A 20,446-nucleotide genomic window follows, 5' to 3' on the forward strand; every position below is an offset into this window, starting at 1 on the left:
TTTTTTTTTTGTGGAACCGGGGATTGAACTCAGGCCCCTGTGCTTGCCAGGCAAGCGCTTATTCTACTGAGCCATCTCCCTGGCCCCACACCTATAATATTCTAAACAAAAAAAGGAGATACAGATGAATGTCCATTTTGTATCTGTGTATTCAAAATGGCTTGGATAGATATACAGTTACATTCTCTTAATGAATAGAGGGATTTGCTCTAATAGTGTTTGTAAATAGGCTATCATGTCCTCATCTTGTACAGCAATTAAACACTAGGAAGAGAGTATGGAATGTGTTAATTATTGAAACTGTCCTACCAATTTGGTTTGAAACTGTCTCATTGCTTTTTGTTTCTCAATAAAATTATGGGGGGAGAAAAAAAAACATGCAATAGAGACAAGCTGTCTGGCCTAGCACAGCTCTACCCCAGCAAAAACATCTTCCACAAAGAAGGCATGTCCAGGCATGACGAGCCAACAAGTCCATCAGGAGCAGCTAGACCTCACAGGCAGAGGAGCAGCACCAAGGACTGACCTCCTGGATCAAGCTGCATAGGCCAAGTGCGTGGGTTAACCCAGAGGAGAGTAGTATGACACCTAAAGGAATTGGTTCTTCTGTAGTACCTGACACCAAGACTGCTTCAGGGACATGTAGGGCCATATAACAGAGTGACCTGAACCCATGGACATGGATTGCAACCAAGTGCAGAGCCACACCTCAGAGAAAGTTTTCCCAGTAACAGTGCTAGACACCTACTCATAATAATGAGGACTCTGATCCACACACGAACATCAAACACCAAGACTGACTTCAAATACTTCACAGACTAACCATAAAGCCACTGTAGAAAGAAAGAAAGAAAGAAAGAAAGAAAGAAAGAAAGAAAGAAAGAAAGAAAGACAGACAGACACACACACACACAGACTGGTCACACTTTATCAAAATTTCTACTTTTACAGTTCCAGAGTGTACTAGTTGATATACTGCGTCAACCTGAGAAGTTTAGAAGTTTAATTAAGTGACTTGTTTACTTTGTAAACATCCTCATCCTATGAAACAGAGGACACTGACATTGTGTAAGTTCTGCACCCCACCTCAGGGTAGCCTGCTTATAATATAAGAAGGGGAAAGAAGCTTGCTAGAAGCCTAAGCAGCTGGCCCTCCTTTTGCTGTTTGCTGTTTTCTCCTGCCAGGCTCTCACCCATGTTCTACTCTGCCCTGGAGCCAGCTGAGCATGGATGGAAACCTCCACTAACCATGAACTTAATAAACCTTTCTTTCCTTAATTTTGGGTGTTGGGAAATTAACCACTCAGTAAAAATAAATAAAAGCTAGATTTGATCAGACCCTTTATCCAAGAAAACACATAGACAGCAAACAAGCTCTCTAAGATAACTAATTGCATTAATCATTACAAAAATGAAAATCCAATGAAATGAACTGAAGTGAAGCCAGGCACCACCACTTACTGAGATGGTGAATATGGAGAAGACTGTCCTACAGAGTGCTGAGAGAACAGGAGGAACCCTGCCACCTTGTGGAAGCAGCCACTGTCCCCACAGTAAGCAAACACATTGGTCAATTAGCCCTCCTGACCCAGGTGTACAGGTGGAAGGTACAGAGATACTGTTCACAGCACTCTGTGACAGCCATATGCTAGGAATGGCTCACACATGCCTAAGCAGGGGATGGTAGCAGAGGGCCTCACTGGGCAACAGGAAGAAGTGAGGACTACAAATGTGACCAGCACAAGTGGGCAGACATGCAGTGAAGGCAGGTCATAAGACAGCTGACAGGCATGAGTGTGCTAGCAAGTGGTAAGAGGTGGTGCCTACATTCCTGTTTTCACTGTGGTGGTGTCTTCTAGGTCAGGCTCACCAACTGGGCACTATATGTCACATGGTCTGCATCTGTATCTGCACTTACACGTTAATGAAGCTGTTCACAGAAAGCCCTGATCATCATATGCACTTCTACTTGGTGCCTGCTACTACCAGAATCCTACATACAACGGAGCCAGCTGATCCTTTTCTGTAAATTCCAAAACTCTGAGCCAAAATAAACGTTCTGGGTTTCAGTCCAGGAGAGCTCTGTTGATTCCCTGTGCTGCAGCACCAACCCTGTTAAAATAAAGACCTCTGGGCTGGATGTAATGGCACACACGTGTAATCCCAGCACTTAGGAGGCAGGAGGATTACAGTGAGTTCAAGGCCAGCCTGGGCTACACAGTGAGCTGATGGCCAACCTGTTTCCCCCTGCCCCATAAAAGGAGAAGGAGGAGGAGGAAGAGGAAAAAGAAAATGAAAGACTTGTTTTGGTATTTCTATAAATCACTTGTGATTTGTTTCTCAAGTAGTGTGGGCTCCAAAAGTCCTATAAAGTATTTGGGATTTTTTTTTTTTTTTTTTAATCTTGAGTAGTAGGGACACAGCAATCATTTCTAAAGGTACAGTGATAAACATCCAGATCTGGAAGAAAAAAAAGGAGAGCGGTGAGTGACAGCTTCACTGGGACAAAATATATGGAGTTGGAAATCAATAGCTTAAAAATCAAAGTTACCTGGGAACCAGGAGAGACAAAAGAGAAAAAAAAGATTAAATGACACAGAACAAATAAAACACATGGCTGAGGAGAGGAGATCTCTGCAAACCACATGCAGCTGACAGTGGTTAGCCAGCAGCCATGAGCAGATCAAGTGAAAGCAAAACAGAAAACCACTTTAGAACTGAGAACCAGTGGGAATCAGAAAAAAAAACAAAACAAAAACGCAGGCCACTGCTTCCAGAGTTGCCTTCCATACAGCTGATAGGGACACCATTGTTGGGAAGGCTTCTGTTCACACCTGAATCTCAGAGCAGCCCCTTGGCTCCCAGCACACTCCACACTGTCAAATTCCAGCCATGGAGACCGCCAGTGGGGAGAGCAGGCTGGAAGTCCCATGAGGGGCTGGGGCTGGAGCTGGAGCTGCAGCAAGTGGACCTGGTTACTGCAGTCAGAGGCCAGGTTCAGCTGAGTGACACAGGATTGGAAGGGTACACCTGTCTGCCTGGCATCTGCCTGTCCTATATCCCGATTATCTATATCCAGCAGTGTTTTGGGCATAAAATGCCACCTTAGACATCCAGCATGAGCAGAGACATTTCTCAACTTGAATTCTGGTCCTTACTACTCTTTTTTACCAGTATCTTTTTGCCTGAGTTCTTGTTTCTTATCCTTTCTCTATTTTTCTTTCTTTTCTTCTCCCCATTTTTCATTTGTCTCCAGGTAACTTTTTCTCTAATTTTGTATTTGTCTTTCTTGTGTCTACTTTTATTAATTTCACACCCTGCTTTTCCTACTATTCCAATCTAAATACGTAACAAGCCTCCACCATTCTAGCTCCACTTCTCCTTTCACTAATCAAAAGACACAGACTGGCAGAATGGATAAAGAAGTAAGATCCCACAATATGCTGCATAAAGGAAATACATTTAATTCAAATTTTCACAGACTGAAAGTCAAAGGGTGGAAAACAATGCTCCATGCCACACTGAGTTCCATACTCCAGGAACCCAGAAAAAAGCAGGGGTAGCTATTCTATTTGCAGACAAATTGAATTTCTAGCCAAGACTGATTAAGACAGATAAAGATTACTACATTCTTGTAAGGGGAACAATCCAAGAGGAAGAAGTAACAGTCATAAATACATATGCAACAAATACCAGTGCACCCAGCTATATAAAACAAGTATTTACAGACATGAAAAATCAAATAAGCACTAATACAATTGTATTGTGGGATTTCAATCCCCCACTGTCACAAAAATGCAGATCAATTAGACAAAATATTGACAGTGAAATATTAGAACTGAACCAAACTTCTGAACAAATGGACTTTACAGATGCCTACAATGTTCTACCTCACAGTATCAGAATACATATTCTTCTCAGCTGCACAGTATGTTCTCCAAAATAGACCACATACTAGCTTATAGAACATGCTTAAGTAAATGCAAAGGAATTGAAATTACCCCATGCGTATTATCAGATCACAGTGTAATGAAATTGGAAATAAATGGCAAAAGAAACCACAAGAACCTCATAAATACATAGGAATTAAATAACATCCTCCTGAACAGCAAATGAAATTAAAGAAAAAATCAGTTTCTACAATTAATGGCAATACAACATACCAAAACTTAGGAGACACAATGAAAGCAGTCCTAAGGGGGAAATTAATAGCAGTGATAAATACTATTCTGACATGATATTCATATCAGAAAAACAGAACAGGGCCAGCCAGAAAGCTCACAGACTGAAGTGCCTGCATAAGCAGGCACAGCGACTGGGGTTCGATGACAGTAACTGAGACTGGGCATGGTAGCGCGTGCCTGTAATCCCAGCACTTGGGAGGCTGAAAACAGGAGGATCACTACAAGTCTAATCTGTGTAGTGAGACCCTATAGACCCTGTACTAAAATACATAAAGAAAAACAGATCAAACACAAATAAACAACGTTGAACCTCAAACTTCTAGAAAAAGAAGAGAAGGCCAAGCCCAAAACTCATACAAGGGAGGAAATTATAAAGATCAGAGCAGACATTAATGGAGACCAAGGAAACAATACAACAAGTCAACGAATCAGAGTTGGTTCTTTGACAGACTAAATAAAATCAATGTACCCTTAGACAACTTTATCAAAAAAGGAAAGAAAAGACTCAAATCTACACAATTAGGAATTACAAGGGAACTTACAGAAATCCAGAAGATTATCTATACCTACTTTGAGAACTTGTATTTTCTTTATCTTTTTGAGAAATGGTCATTATGCATTTCAGGCCTTCCTTGAGTTCACTTTTAGCCCAAGCTGGTTTCAAACTTGCAACAATTCTCCTGCCTCAGCCTCTGAGTATTGGGAATACAGGCGTGAGCCACTATGTTCAGTAAGAATGATAATTTAAAGAAAACAGAGGTTGGTCTTCTGGTAATAGAGGTTGGCCTCAGCATAAATTGCAAAACTGAGAGTACTGGCCAAAATATGGGTCTCTGAATTATAATACCATTCTACAGCTAGATCTGTTCTGCTAAAGAGAAGGAAAGTGGCAAGATGTCCCTTATATCCAAGTTTTCATGGGGTGATTTGTGTGGCTGCAGTTTCAAAATTCCCTAGCTTCATATCCAAGCAAGGCAGAACCCCTTCACCTTGGCCCTCACCACTACTTGCCCCCTCAGTTCTGTCAGGACTGAGATCAGAAAACAGGCAAGCATCCCAGTGTACTCAGGGGACTCCCATTACAGGAAATGCCAGCTAGGGATGGAAGCGTTACCAAAATGTATGTTCCCTTCTTGGTTACAGACATGGCTCAGTGTTAAGAAAGATTTGGCAGCTTTTCAAGAACTCTGATAATTTTAGGAATGGATTAATTTGAGTATTCCATGCCTCAACATTAATTCACAGTGTTGTGCTCCTAATGAGAAAGAACATTCTTAAAAATGCTGCTAGGCTGCTGTAGCAGCTGACTGGTCGACAGTCAACACTCCAGGCCACAATGTTTATCTAGTAGGAGAAACAGGGTATCAGCCAAGGGATATCCGCTGAGGATTCTGAGGTGTGTGTACTCTGGAATATCCATACTCGGGAAGGTATCTGCACTAAAAGCACATCTACTGCGGGCTCCATTTGCAAGGACAATACAAATGGAAATGACCAATGATTGGCTAGTTCCAATCCAGAGATCAATGGGTCTTACAAAACTAGGGTGATTTATAAATTATGTGGCGCAGTAGTCATGAATTCACATGATAGGCAGAGGGGCAATTTGTCTCTGCATAGAATATTCTCTGTTGCACAAGACAGAGACATCTCTGAGGTCAAGTTTTTATAACAACAGAATACAGCCAGACTGGAGAAGATGGCAAAGAAAGACTTCAAAGAATGGGTAATATTGGCAATCATTTGTCCTTGGACAAAGGGCTGCCAGATGCAGTCTTAGAGGCAGTTTGTAGACAAGAAGCACTAAGAAGAACAGACACTTGCTCTTGCAGAGGACAGTGAGATGACACTGGCAGAAAGACTCCATTAGTCTCTGTTAGGGTCATTATACCACCCTGTATCTTTAAACTGCTGGTACAGTTTGTGCCTTTCAGACTAAAGAAATTCCAACGTAAGCTGATGATGACGACGCAGGGCTTCCAATCAGGGTCTTCAGAGGAATGGCCAGAATGACGCATATATCGGGGGGGGGGGGGGAGTTGGCAAAAGATTTTTATTCCTTCAGTAGGCAGGGTCAGTTGCCCCAGATCAGCTTCAAAGCTGTTGTGGAAGATGGCCCTTTGGTTCTCCTTAAGATTAAGGAGGACGAAATCTCTCATTAGGTAACAAGGCAGATAAGGCATGCATAAATTTTTTCATTATAACCTTGCAGGCAGGATGGAGGATATGGCTTGTCAGGTCGTTGGCACACCCCGACCCATCTCTCTATGACCCCCTTCACTCCTCTCAGGAGACTGGGATAACCTGCTTCAGTGTCCTCCCTGTCTATCAAACTATTACTCTCCCATCCAACAGGAGTGCGGCCATTCAGGCAGCATGGTTCCTTGCCCACTCAACTTCAAAGGATCTGCTGCCTTTTTCAAAAAGGGTAGATAAGAGTACCCTGGAATGGCTAAAACCAGGAAAGGAGAGATCTGGGCCCCTTATTTGCATAACAACATTCACAGCAAGTTTTTAATCCTGCCCCTCACAGAAACTGGCCTGCAGTTGCTATTTAAATAGCCCTCCCATCCATTTCTCAGGTTTTAGCCTAGGAGGGCTCTCTCCTATACACTGACTCCCTTGTTAAAATAAAGACTTGCTTAGGAGTTTCTATAAAAAATTGTTTTAAAATAACTTTTTCTCACGGCTGGGGAGACAGCTCAGTAGAATAAGCACTTGCCTGGCAGGCACAAGGGCCTGAGTTCAATCCCCGGTTCTGCCAAAAAACCAAAACCAAACAAACGAAAAACAACAACAAAACACTTTTTCTCTCTCTTTTTTTTTTCTTTGCACAGAGAATGGACTCAGGACCTTGTACTTGCTAGGCAGGCAAACATTTCTCTTTATCAGTTGATTTTCTCAGGTATTTGTTACAGCAATGTACAGCTGACTGAGCACTGCGATTCCATCAGAGAGCAGTGTCTACTATTCTCCACATTCAAAGCCCCTTCCCCCTCCAGCCATAGCCCTGTTGTTGTGAATGCTGGATGGATGAGCTGCAAAAGTGGACTCTGATCACAAGGCAGAAACTCCTGTGGAGGCTGCAGCCCAGGGTACAATCCCTTGTGGAGTGGTGCTACCAGAACTGCCCTTTAGGAAGAGCCCTGCATTGGCACAGAGGCTGAGGGGTCTTTGGCTTCTGGGTGGGAGAAGGACCTGTAGTCATGACTGCCAGACTTCACAGGCAGAAGCCAGGGTCCAGCCTCAGGTGCATGCTCACCAGTGCTTTCAGATCACCTGTGTCAAACTTTCCTTCCCAATACCAACCTGACAAGCATGCATATACAATGCTGAATTGTAATCCACTTTCTAACTGCAGTGGCTTTCCCACTAGCATGAGGCAGGGATCCTGCTCCCATTCTGTTGCCTCACCATATCTGCTCCCTTCTGCCAGCCCCAGGGAGATTCCAAACAGACTTCCTTCTAAGTGAGCCAGGTGCCTGCTGTTGTGCTACAGGGATGCTCGCAGGAACTGGGCAGTCTGTCCCTCTGACTTCAGATGCCAAAACTAAATGCTCAATGTAGCATCTTAAATCACAGTCTGTCCACTTTCCTTTATCTCTTCCAAGGCAGCAACTTGGGATACGGCCAGCAAGCAGTGCAGTCAGCTAGGCATGACTCCCTCACATAACTTGTCCCTGGGGTTCCCCGAGACTCACATTATCCCGGATGTTGATGTCAGAGCCCTTGGACAGTAGCAGCTTCACAAGCTCCACATGCTTGTACTCAGTGGCCCAGATCATGGGTGTCCAGCCGCCATCATCCTGAGTAGAGAGAGAAACACAGCTACCATACTACCCAAGAATGTTGTCTCCAGGCATTGCACACACCTTGTTCAGGACCTGAGAAGTGCCAGGAATGGGCAAAGCACTGCCTCAGGTGAAGCATGAGCACAGGAGCCTACATGGCTCTGGGCAGCCCCCACCCCCGCACTGCAGCACTGTACTCTACTAGCAGGACTGCCCCTCCAGTCAGTGTGTGGGGAGAACTAGACAGGCCTTACACACTGCCCAGGTTGGGGGCACCTACAGACAGGACACAGCAGCAATGTCCACTTATCCTCTAGGCCCCAGTGTGACATCCACCACTAGACTGGCCAACAGATACACACCAGTTGAGAGAAATGTTCCTGCCTCTTCTTAGAGGGCAAGAAAGTAGCAGAAGGGGTTGTAAGGCCAACAGTCTCATGAGTTATCTTTTCACCATGGTGCTCAAGTCTACTACATTCTGGGCAGTATTACTTTCAGGAACTATGTCAAGTGCCAATTCCTAGTTGGGAGGTGACACACACAGCCTCCAAATCAACATCTCCAAAAAGGCTTCCTGCAGCCCATGGTCTATATTTCTCTGGAAGCGCAACTGAAGACACTCTCTCTGCAGCTGACTATTGGCACTAGCCAAGTCCTGGGATGGGGGAGGGGGACCCAGCAAATGCAGGGTACAGGAAAGCTGTACAACAGGAAGACAATAAAACTACAGACATAGGACACTTTAGAAGAAAGCCCAGCCACAAGTTGCTGTTTCTGGTCTACCTGGGAGGTGAACACACAGAGAGCTGAGAAGCAGAGACAGAGCCTCCCAAAGAGATGGAGATCACCCCATGCTGAACATCCAGGGGCTACTGTTTACTGAGTGGCCCTGACACCAGGTCTTGCCAGGTCACTCATGGACTTGACAGATATCTGAATACTTCTTGTTAGTAGGGCCAGGGAGATGGCTCAATATAATAAGCGCTTCCCTGGCAAGCGCAAGAGTCTGAGTTCAATCTGCAGATGAGGCTCCACAGGCCACCATGTGGGCCAAACAGCCCTGTGATTCTGACAGTGGGAGACACAGATCAGTAGATAGGCCAAATACACAGTGAGAGCACAAGCAGTCCCAGGTGACAAGCCAGGCTGGGTGGAAGGCTGCCTGAGTGTACAAGCCATTCCAGATGTTAGAATTTACAATACCTCACCAAAGTGGCTACTCAAAATGGGCCTGACTGAGATAGTGACCCAGGCAGAACTCAAAGGAAGAGCTGCCATCAAAACAGTTTGGCGGTTTCCTACAAGTAGGCTGGCAACAGGGATAAGGCCATATAAGAACCTGAGTGAATGCAGCACCATGAAGGACGATTGCAGATGACTGTGTGTGTGTGTGTGTGTGAGACACAAGAGAGATGACAGACAGACAGACACAGACAGACAGACAGACAGACAGACAGACACACACACACACACACACACACACACACACCCCTAGTGGGATATGGCTTTACCTGGCAGTTGACATCCATCTGTCCATTGGACAGCAGGTACTGAACCACATCGTAGTGGCCTTTCTTGGCAGCCAAGTGCAAACACGTGGAGCCCTCTGCATCCTGTAACACAAATGCTGCTCAGCCCACAGAGCCACCTGTGTCTAGGGCCACAAGACTCCTGTTCCAGCCAGGAGGCTATGTCACCAGGGACCCACCTGACAGGGGAGCCCAGGCTGAAGCAGAGTCTTGTCACAGGACACAGGGGCACAGCCAAGACCTAGGCCCTTTGATCCCAACAAGGCAGAGCCCAGGTGGGAGGGGCCACGCCACCATCACACATCTGAAGGAACCACCTGACAAGACCACCTGCTCCTACCACACAGCCAGGCAGCTCTGATACCCCAGCTTCCACCCAGGGTAAGCTGCTTCTACTGGGCCCTCTGAACACTAAGATCACATGAATGGCTCAGCAGTTGTCATCCAGATGGAAAGAGGGTCAATCCCTTATTGCAGCTCAGCAGACCTGCCATCTGCTGGCTTCTACTTCTTTCGGCTATTGGACACATCTCATTTAGCTTTCAACTGTTTCTTTGAGCACGCTACCCAGATCACACTAATGGAACATCTTTTTTTTTTTTTAAATTTGTGTGTGTGTGTGTGTGTGTGTGTGTGTGTGTGTGTGTGGCCAGCTCAGCCCACCAGGGGGCAGGGGCTGGCCAGCATGTGGTGCTGGGGGATTGAACCGCGGTCCCTGTGCTTTGCTAGGCTTGTTTTAAATAGGTGCTTTAGACCACTGAGCCATCTCACCAGCCCCTAATGGAACATCTTAAAAGAGAAAAAAACACAGAGTGAAATAGGTCAGACTCAGAAGCTACAGGGAAGGCCAAGAGGGCCATGTGGCAACAGTTGGACTGGAGGTACCACATCGCAGGGCTGGGCCACATGGACACTCTGCCTTCCCACTTCACTGGTCCTGCTGCCATCTCTCTATGACCTTGTTCTCTTTTACAATTTTTCCTTTTTTCAATATTTTACTATGTATGACTGAGCATGCTTCTATAAATACTAATGTTCACCAGGGTGTACAACTTTATCAGGAACAGCCTGCAAACCAAATCCCCACGTGTCTGGCCTTCAGTGCCAATACTGGAAGACTGCTTTGAGCTGTGTAGCAGAGGCAGTGGGGTCGTCTGTCCCACCATGCAGCATGTAGACACACAGGCAAGACGCCAGGTACCCATGTACCTAGCAGTGGAGGTGAGGGGTCTCACAGAGTGGCAGAATAGCCAAAGAAACCATGAAGTAGTAGCTTGTCATCTACTCTTAGCACTGTATGGTGTGCTGTCCACTCTCTTCAGGCTCAAGAAGAGCAAATCATATCTGCCCACACTTCTACTTCCAGCGTCCTTCCTCCTCCTAGACAGGTAGTTGCCCTCATGAATGTGGTAGCTATACTTTTAAGCACCTTTTGATACTTGATGAAGCCTGCATCCACCAGTGAATCTTGCACTTAAAATGGCCTGCAGCACACTCTATCTAGGTCCTTTTGCAATCTGTTTCATTCCACATGATGCTTTTGTGAACGTATTTGTACGTAACAAGTAATAATCATTTTTGGTTCTATGAGACGGAGCTGTTTATTTTTTGTTGTCTAAAATGCACTACATATTGCGATGTCTCTGTTCCCTTGTGCCAGCATTGGCCATTTGAAAACTGCTAGCACAAGATCTTGGCCAGCTACCAATCTATCTTTCAGTGAATGTGTCTAAGGGGCAGTACCTTGCCAGGTACTTCCAACACTGTAAGTTTTATATAACATAATGATTAAAATGGTATTTCAGTCAGGTTTTTAAATGTCTTTCATATGTTTCTTGTTCATTTTTTATTTCCTCCTGTGTGGGTTGCATGCTTACAGTTTTTGCCTGTTTTTCTTTTAGGCTGTTTCCTTCTGTCTTGCCTGATGAATTCTTCATACAGCCACAAAAATAACTTTACCCATTACTTTCTAAGCCTCGCACCTTTGCCTTTCACCCAATCCTCAGTCACTGTATGCACAGTGCATGTCCCACCATTACTCCCACCATCGTCTTCATGCTAGAATGTGGGCACCATACAGGACATGCTGGTTCTTTTCGGTCTAGTCACACAAACCCTTACCTTTCCAGTACACAGCTTGGTCTTTATCCAGAGCTGTGGATAAGGGTAGGGTCAAAATCACCATTTGGTCACTTGTCTTCTACTTACCCTATTTGTTTTTATTCCTCATCTCTTATATTTAAGTTGCACAAATTATTTTTTGAAGCTTTTTTTTTTTGCGGAACTGGGGATTGAACTCAGGCCCTTGTGCTTGCTAGGGAAGCACTTATTCCACTGAGCCATCTCTCCGGCTACAAATTATTTTTTAATATTCTTACTTCCTCTAGGTTTTTCCCCATAAGCTGTTTCTTTTCTTAGTACTTTCTCCAAGAGATTATCATATTCATCTTTAACTCTCTGGCTACTTAAACTAACATAACAATGCACAGAAAATGCTTACAACAAAGTGATTCATTTATACAGACTGCCTTCCTTTGTGCTACTGTTGTTAACACTTTGCTTTTTTCCTTTTTTAATTGGATACAGGATCTCACTACACAGTTCAGACTTATAGTGTTACTCCTGTTTCAGCCTCCCCAATGCTGGGATTACAGGCGTGTGCCACCTTGCCGAATTCTGGGACCAGCGGCAAGGCATGCAGTACCGAGGATCAAACTCAGGTCCTTGCGCTTGCCAGGCAAGTGCTTAGACCACTGAGCCATCTCCCTTACTTCTGAATTTGTATAAATCTTATGTTATCCCTGCGGTAAACAGCCACAGGTGTTTTCCCACAGAGTTGTTTTCCTGTCAGGTCCAGCATCCTTGCTGGGTCTGACATGCCTGTTCATGTACTCAAGCACACTCCCACCTTCCACCACCCACTGTGTTCCACTGCACTTTTCTTTCTACGTCTCCTCCTTTGAGCATAACAACAGTCCCCTGTGGCAGGCCCATCACCTCAGGCAGGAAGCAGGGCAGGACCTCACTCCATCCTTGCCTATGATGCTGCTTTTCTCTCCCAATACTTAAAGATTTTTCTTTGTTTTTGGTTTGCAACACTTTAAACATGATGTACTAGGTATGATTTTTTTTATACATTTATCTTGCCTGAGGTTTGCTGAACAGTTTCTTGGATCTGTAGGTTGCTAGGATTTTTTCCAATTTTGGGGAATTTATGAGTATCACTTCCCAATTTGTTTCTACCGGATTTTCTCTCATCTGTCTTGAGGCTCTAATCACAGAATTTGATTATGGCCTAAAATCTACTACTGAATAGTTTCTATAAATGAGGCTTTACTTTTGACGCTCCCAGTTTCTTTTGCTTTGTATACAGTCTGACTTGAAGCTCACCTGTGATTGTGCCCTGCAGATTCCAGCTGCTGCAGGGCACCCTGAGCGCTGCTTTCACATCCTCAGCCCCTGACTTCTGCTTGGGCTCCAGTCCTCTGTGATGAAGTTGGGCAACAGTTCCCTGACAGAGGATGGCATGAATGTGGAGTTTGCCCACCCATCAGGATGAAAAGGATTGCTAATTGTTCTATACAGCTATTTATAGAAAAGCTAAAGCCTTCCATATCTTAAAACCCACCAAAATCCAAATAAAGGGACAAAACACAAACTTGAAAAAATATTTGTAACATATATAAATAATGTAACCAATTATACTTTAAAAAGTTGACTATAAAAAGATCAATTACCGATATAAAGGAAAAAAAAAAAAAAAACCCAACTTGCAGATCAAATTCTTAACACCAGAAAAGGATTCACAATAGTGTTGGTAAGGGCAGGCTCAGACATTCCTTAAACAATCTATAAAGGATAGTATAAGGGCCAGCAAGATAGCTCAGCAGACTAAGTGCCTGCTTTGGCAGGAGCTGGGACCAGGGTTCAATCCCCAGTCCCACATGCTTGATTGGCCCTGCCCCCAGGGCACACTGAGCTGGCAACCAAGTCTGGGCGAGTTGGTGCACACCTATAATCCCAGCACTGGGAAGGCTGAAAATGGGAGAATCACTACAAGAGTCTGAGCTGCGTAGTGAGACACTGCACCTAATACATAAATGAAAAAGGAAAAAAAAAGTACAAAAAGCCTCACCACAAGATCACCTAAGCCCAGGAGTTCAAAACCAGCTTGAACACATAGAAGATCTCATGTTCTTTAACGGGGGAGGGGGAAGGTAGGGAAAGCCATAAAAATGTTCATATACTTTGATATAACTCTATAGGAAATCAACCATGTGCCAGCATTTAGGTATAAAAATGTTTACTGAAATATCGCTTAGAACAAAAATGGAAGGGGGCCGGGGAGATGGCTCAGTGCAATAAGAGCTTCCCTGACAAGTACAAGGGCCTGAGTTCAATCCTGGGTTCTGCCAAAAAAACCCAAACACATATTTAGCAGGGCTGGGGAGATGGCTCAGTGGAATAAGCACTTCCCTGGCAAGCACAAGTGCCTGAGTTCAAGCCCCGGTTCCACCAAAAGAAAAATGGAAAATAAATATTAACACACAAATGGCTTAAAAAAAAAATTACATATAAAATACTAATGCAGGGGGCGTGCCCATTAGCTCAGTTATTTAGGTGCCTGCTTAAGCAAAGCACTCAGGCTCAGAATTCTGTGGTTTGATCCCTAGATCCTCATGCCTTACCAGATCTGCACTTAAGGCATGTGTGTGTGCGGAGGGGGGGGGGACACGCACCTTGTAATGTAGTCATTTGAAGTATTATCATACATATGAAGTATATTTAATGTCCAAGTAATGATGAAAATTTAACTTGATTTTAAAAAGGAGAAATGAGGAAAGAGAGTAATGGCCACATTTTTGTTGGTGTGACAGACTCTACGAGTGTTTTTACCTTTCCCTGGTGTTGAAGATGAACCCAAGGTATCATACTTGTCAGGAAATTGCTCACTACTGAGCTACCCATCCAGACCTTATTTTATATTTTGTAAAACTATGGTAATATATATTAAAATTTGCCATTTTAGTCCTTAAAAAAAAAAACAGTGTCTCACTATGTAGTTCAGGTGGGTGCTGAGTTTATCACGTAGCCCAGGCTGGCCCTGAAATGGCAATCTTCTTGCCTCAGCCTCCCAAGTGCTAGGATGACAGGTTGTGTGCCACCACATCCACATTTTAAGTATATAGTTCAATGGTATTAATTACCTTTCCCATTTACCCTCATCACAATTCCAGTTTTTCACAACCCCAAACAAATCTTTTTAATAAAATTATTTATTTATTTATTTGGTACAGGGTCTTGCTATGCAGCTCGGACTTGTAGTGACCCTCCTGTTTCAGCCTCCCCACTGCTGGGATTATAGGTGTGCACCACCAGGCCCAGTTTTGGTGGCTGGCACAGCATGGGATACCAGGGATCAAACCCAGGTCCTTGTGCTTCCCAGGCAGGTGCTTAGACTGCTGAGCTACCTCCCCAGCCAAAACATTCTTCACAACTAAGCAATTACAGCCCTGGCACTCAGGCCTGGGCAGCCTGTGCCCGTTCCCCACTGCACCCAGAGTGTGTGTCCTTTGCACCTGCTTCTTTCCCTTCACGCCTTTGAGGCTTCTCCCTCGTACGTGGCACTCGTACTCAGGGCTTCATCTCGGGCAGAGCAATGTCCCACCGTGTAGATTGGCCACACGTTTATTTCTCTGCTGATGAATACTTGGGTTGTTTCTGCCTCTTTAGCTCTTGTGAACACTGCTGCAATAAATATTGCTTCTCGAAATCTTCATGCCTGTTTTTACTTCTCTGTGCACAGATATCATGGGGCAGAATTATGTAGTGATTTGAGGAACCATCAAACTGTCCTTCACCATGCCTGCACCATTTGAGTGACGCCACCCATGTACTAGGGTCCCAAGTGTTCCACAGCCTCACCAGCATTTACTGTGCCGTTTCCTGATAACAGCCGTCCTGCCAGGTGTGAAGCAGATACCTAACTGGGGTTCTGATGTGCATTCCCCTGGTGACTAACGATGTCAAGCATCTAACTGACCACATGTATATCTTTTTTGGAGAAATTTCTGTCCAAAACTTTTGCCTATTTTTAATTGGATTATTTCAGGAGTTTTTACTGCTGAATTAGAAGATTTCTTAACATATTCTGGATAGAAATCCTTTATCAGATACTGGTTTTGCAAATATTTTCTCCATTCTGTGGGTTGTCTTGTCACTATCTTGTATCTTTTGGACACAAAGAAGTTTTCGATTTTCATAAAGTTTATCTACCTTTTCTTTTGCTGTCTGTGCTCTTGGTATCATATCCAAGAAATCGCTGCCAAATCAAAGGTCAAAAGACTTCTCAGTTTCTTCCAAGGGTTTTACAGCTCTTAAATTGAGTTCTTTGATACATTTTTACACTAACTCTCTCTCCCATAATACAAGGTGCAGGTCTGACCACACTCCTGTGTGTGGACATAGCACATTCCCAATACATCTGCTGGCCCCCACCCAGGTCTCCACGCACTGGGAGGAGTCACCTGACTACACACAGAATGATTTATTTGGCTCCCTCTTCTGTTTCACTTGACACCAGCATCACACTTTTTTCATTACTAAAGTGCTGTACTAAGTTTTGAAATCAAGAATGGTGAGTTCTCTAACTTTATTCATTTAAAAAATTATTGGGGTATTCCAAGTCCTCTGAGACTCAATATGAACTGTACAAAAGGCTGTAGGGTTTTAATAAGGATTGCTTGGCACCTATAGGTTGCATTGAGCAGTTTGCATTTCCATTTTGTTAAGCCATCTAATATGTAAACACGGATTCTTTCCATTTATGTGTGATTTCTTCAATTTCAGCAATGGCTTGTAGTTTTGAATGTACTTTTTTTTTTTTTTTTTTTTTGCCTCAAATGTATTCCTAAGCATCTGATGCTACTGTACATGAATTTTCTTACTTTTCTTTTTTAATCACAAGTATATAAAAGTCTGATTGTTGGGCTGGGGAGATGCGCAGCAGTCTAAGCACCTGCCTGGCAAGCACAAGGACCCAGGTTCCATCCTCGGTACCCCAGTACAGGCGTAGTGGTGCATGCCTGTAATTCTAGCACTGGTGAGGCTCAAACAGAAGTTATTGATATGAGTCCGAGTTGCATACTGAGACGCTGTACCAAATAAATTAAAAAAAAAAAAATTGTCATATATATTACTTTGCTGAGTAAACAGTATTAGCTGTAATAATGTTTTGGGGGAATCTTTAGGATTTTCTACATGTAGGATTATGTCACCTAGAACACAAATAGGTTTATTTCTTCCTTTCCAATTTGGATGCCTTTCATTTTTATTTTTAAAAAAATATTTACTGGACTGGGCTTGGTGGCACACATTTGTAATCCTAGCACTGGGGAGGCTGAAAACAGGGTGATTACTATGAGTCAGAGCTGTATAGTGAGACCCTATACCAAATATATTAAAAATAATAATAATAATAATAATAATAATAATAATATTTACTCAAAACATTCATTTATTTATTTATTTAGACACAGGGTCTCACTTATCATCTAGGCTGACCTTGAACTCCTGAATACTGGGATTACAGGTATGTACCATGATGCTCAGCTCCTTTTTTTTTTTTTTGGCGAAACAGGGATTGAATTTAGGCCCTTGCACTTGCCAGGGAAGTGCTTATTCCACTGAGCCATCTCCCTAGCCCCTTGTTTTGTTTTGTTTTGTTTAGTTTTCCCTCAACGTAGAAGATGAATCCCTTTTGTTCTGTTTTGTTGCCTAATTGGTTTGAGTGGAAGCCAGAAGAGGGAAAGTACTTTGAAGAAAGGAAGCAAAAGGCTTCTGCGTAGTAAACTCCATATGGGTTGATTTGCCACTTGTCTACACAATAGACCAAGTGCTCACTAAGGGTTTTTACTAATAAACGAGGTCAACATGTAAGGTGAAGAGATACTTCTGCAGAAACGTCCGAAGGTATTCCAGTGAAGAACTGCTCATCCTTCTGAGAAACATCTCCCCAGGAAACAGTCATATAAACTCAGGTGGGACATACCTTGGGGTCCACCTGCGCCCCAGCCTTGATGAGGTACTTCACTGCATCCAGATGGTTGTTCTCTGCAGCCTCCATCAGTGGAGTCCGTTGGTCTTCTGAGCAGGTGTCAATATTGGCTCCAGCCTAGTAAAACAGAAACAGTTCAAGTGTCCAGAAAGTGGCTGCTACAGCCCCACCCAAAAGCAAAAACTTACATGCTTCCACACTTGGAAAAAGATTTGATGAGTGACATTAAAACTGCTTTACTCACTTCCCTGGCAAGCGCAAGGGCCTGAGTTCAATCCCCGGTTCCGCCAAAAAATAAATAAGTAAATAAAAATAAAACTACTTTACTGACCAACTATGTCTAAATCTTTAAAAACTGCATTTAAGACACAACTTTCTATTACTCTCAAGTTGTAGTTTAAGAAGAACAGTTTTGCTATACTGCATTCCAATCTTTAACAGGAAGTGTTCATAGCACAGTTGTGTGAGAGCATTTAGAAAGGAGGGCGATAGTGCTAACCTTTCGAGAAGGCAAAGTAGGGTGCAGAGTGGCCTCAGGGAAGAGAGTGTGGTAAAGCTAAACCCAACTTGGCTCATCACTCTGCTGCCTGACTCTCCGATCATTTCAATACCCTTCCCCCAAAAAAGAGCAAGCCAGGTGTGGTTGCACATGTCTGTAACACCAGCATTTGGAGAGGCAAGAAGATTGCTTCAAGTTCCAGGCCACCCTGGGCTACAAAGTGGGTTCAAGGACAGCCTGAACTGAACAGCAAGATCCTACCTCAAAAAAGACAAAAGAAATAGAAAGTAAGAAGAACAAATCTTAACTTCCAATGATAAAAATTTTGGAGAAATTTCTAAATTTTTCTCGTGAAGTAATAAACTAGCAGGTGCATAGAGTAAAGTCCTCAATTTAGTGCCAGCTGCATGCAAAAGCAAATCAGCTGTTGCCAACTTCTAAACTCATGAAGAGCTAATGTTCAACCTACAACTCAAATACTTACTATGAAATAAGGTGGAAATACTACTGTTTTATTATCAGCAATTAAAAAAACCGAAGTATCTCAACTAAGTAAAGGATTTTTGACAAGGGAATGGGGTTGTGGGGAGCCAGACGTAGTCACATGCTGTAGCACTTATGAGTGGCTCTGAGATAGCCAAGGGCTCTGCAGAGGACCTATGTTATTTCACGAGTTGTGTTCCATGGATAAGGGTCACAGATCTAAATGATCAGAGCGCTGAAGCAGAAACAGGGTGGAAAAAACAAGGCTGATTTTACACATAGACGTTCAAAGCAAAGGTCAGGCTACCAAATTTGGGGGCAAAGTAAAACCAGAATTTCACAGCACCTAATTTTAACTTAAGCAAGGGGACTTGCTTTATCTTGGTCTTAACCATCCAGCAGAAAAGTATAAAAACGAGGTATAGAAAGTAAAGCCATATTAATACGATGAGCTGGAAAAGGCTGAATAACTTCTAAGGATAACACAGTACTATTATAGACTGCTGGACAGTGTTGGATTGTTTTGCAATTCAAGCACCTATAGTATTTAGATGCCAATAGAATACCCACCTCTGACAGAACTAAACAAAAAAAAAGGAGATACAAAGGAAAGATCATTTTGTATTTGTATATACAAAATAGTTAAGATAGACATACAGCTACTTTCACTTAATTCAGTAAGAAAGATGTGTACTAATAGTGTTTGGAAAGGATACCCTGTCTGCTTCTTGTACTATGGATAACAATGTACAATGTATTGATTATTGAAACTGTCCTATTAATAAAAAAAGTAAAGGGAAAAAGAGTGTAAACCAGGCAGAGCTGGTGAGGCCAGGGATCAGGCTGAGGCTAGGGCCAAGGCTGCCCTCTGCAGAAGAAGTCAGGCTCTACGTGGAAAGAGCACAAATAGCTCTACTCTTCCTTGGCCACCCAAAGAGCTCAGTGAGAAAATAATGGGGTGTGCCCACAGCAGAGTGAGCATACAGCCATAGGCTAGCTCAGGATCCACACCCCAGGTAAGCCAGGTACCCGGACAGACCTAAACCTTGGATGTGAGGGGATAAGGCCTGCCTACAAATCTGGGGTGCTGGCCTGGCACAAGCAGAGGTTCTCACAGACAATAAGCCAGAACCCCATGAAAGACACGGGTCATGATCTAGGAAAATAAACGCCTGAGGCCACTAAGACACAGGAACAAAGGGAGAGTCAAAGAGGCCTGCCAGGTGACTAGCAGGATTTTCAAACAGTCAACAGCTACTCAAAGAAATGTGGCTTCCAGCGAGTTCACCCTTTCCTCCAGGAGGAAGGTCACAGCAAACTGTCCTGAACATGGCAGGAGCCTCCTCCAGATATTCCTAAACCTTCACTGCAGGCCAAAGTGTGATACCAAGAAGACGGACTTGTGCCTCACAGCCCTGCACGTTTAGCACACACTAAGAACACGAGCCCTGTCTCTCTAGAGTAAGACAGAAGAGGGAAGAGCAAACAGAAAGATAAAGACATCACATGCCCATAGCCCTACAAGCTGAAGCACACCACTTCTGTGGTTCCCAGGGTACCCTTCAGGACCCAGACAGCAGGAACACCACTAAAAAAGGACAGAGTACCAGGACAGCAAAGGAGGCAAGACCCACCTTAGGAATGGGGAACACAGCCCCACTGGAGGGTTGAAGCCCACTGGCTTAACACTGGTAGATATGGCCACTGAGACACAAAGGCAGCCCTGAACGACCTTTGGAGCCTGCCAGCCCAGAAGTCAGCCCATGGGAAGCTATAGCACTTGCAAAGGTCGGGTGGTCTCCAGATTAGTACCACAGAAATGCTTCCTGCCAGAGTGTTTTCCATCTGCACTATCCTGGGATGCTACCCTGACAACATGGCTACTAAGCATGGAGCACAGATAC

At 43.9% G+C, this 20,446-nt stretch overlaps 1 protein-coding gene across 1 annotated transcript in view; it reads right to left on the reverse strand.

Annotated features, from left to right (window-relative positions):
• The window catches only part of Ehmt1 (euchromatic histone lysine methyltransferase 1), a 179,980-nt gene that overhangs the window by 18,943 nt on the left and 140,591 nt on the right, over nt 1–20,446 (reverse strand). Inside the window, 3 exon segments of the mRNA XM_004640343.2 lie at nt 7,886–7,990; nt 9,487–9,588; nt 17,555–17,677. Of these exon segments, the coding sequence (XP_004640400.2) occupies nt 7,886–7,990; nt 9,487–9,588; nt 17,555–17,677 (330 nt within the window).

Source organism: Octodon degus, unplaced genomic scaffold, assembly GCF_000260255.1.
Source record: "Octodon degus isolate 3935 unplaced genomic scaffold, OctDeg1.0 scaffold00123, whole genome shotgun sequence".
Lineage (NCBI taxonomy): Eukaryota > Metazoa > Chordata > Mammalia > Rodentia > Octodontidae > Octodon > Octodon degus.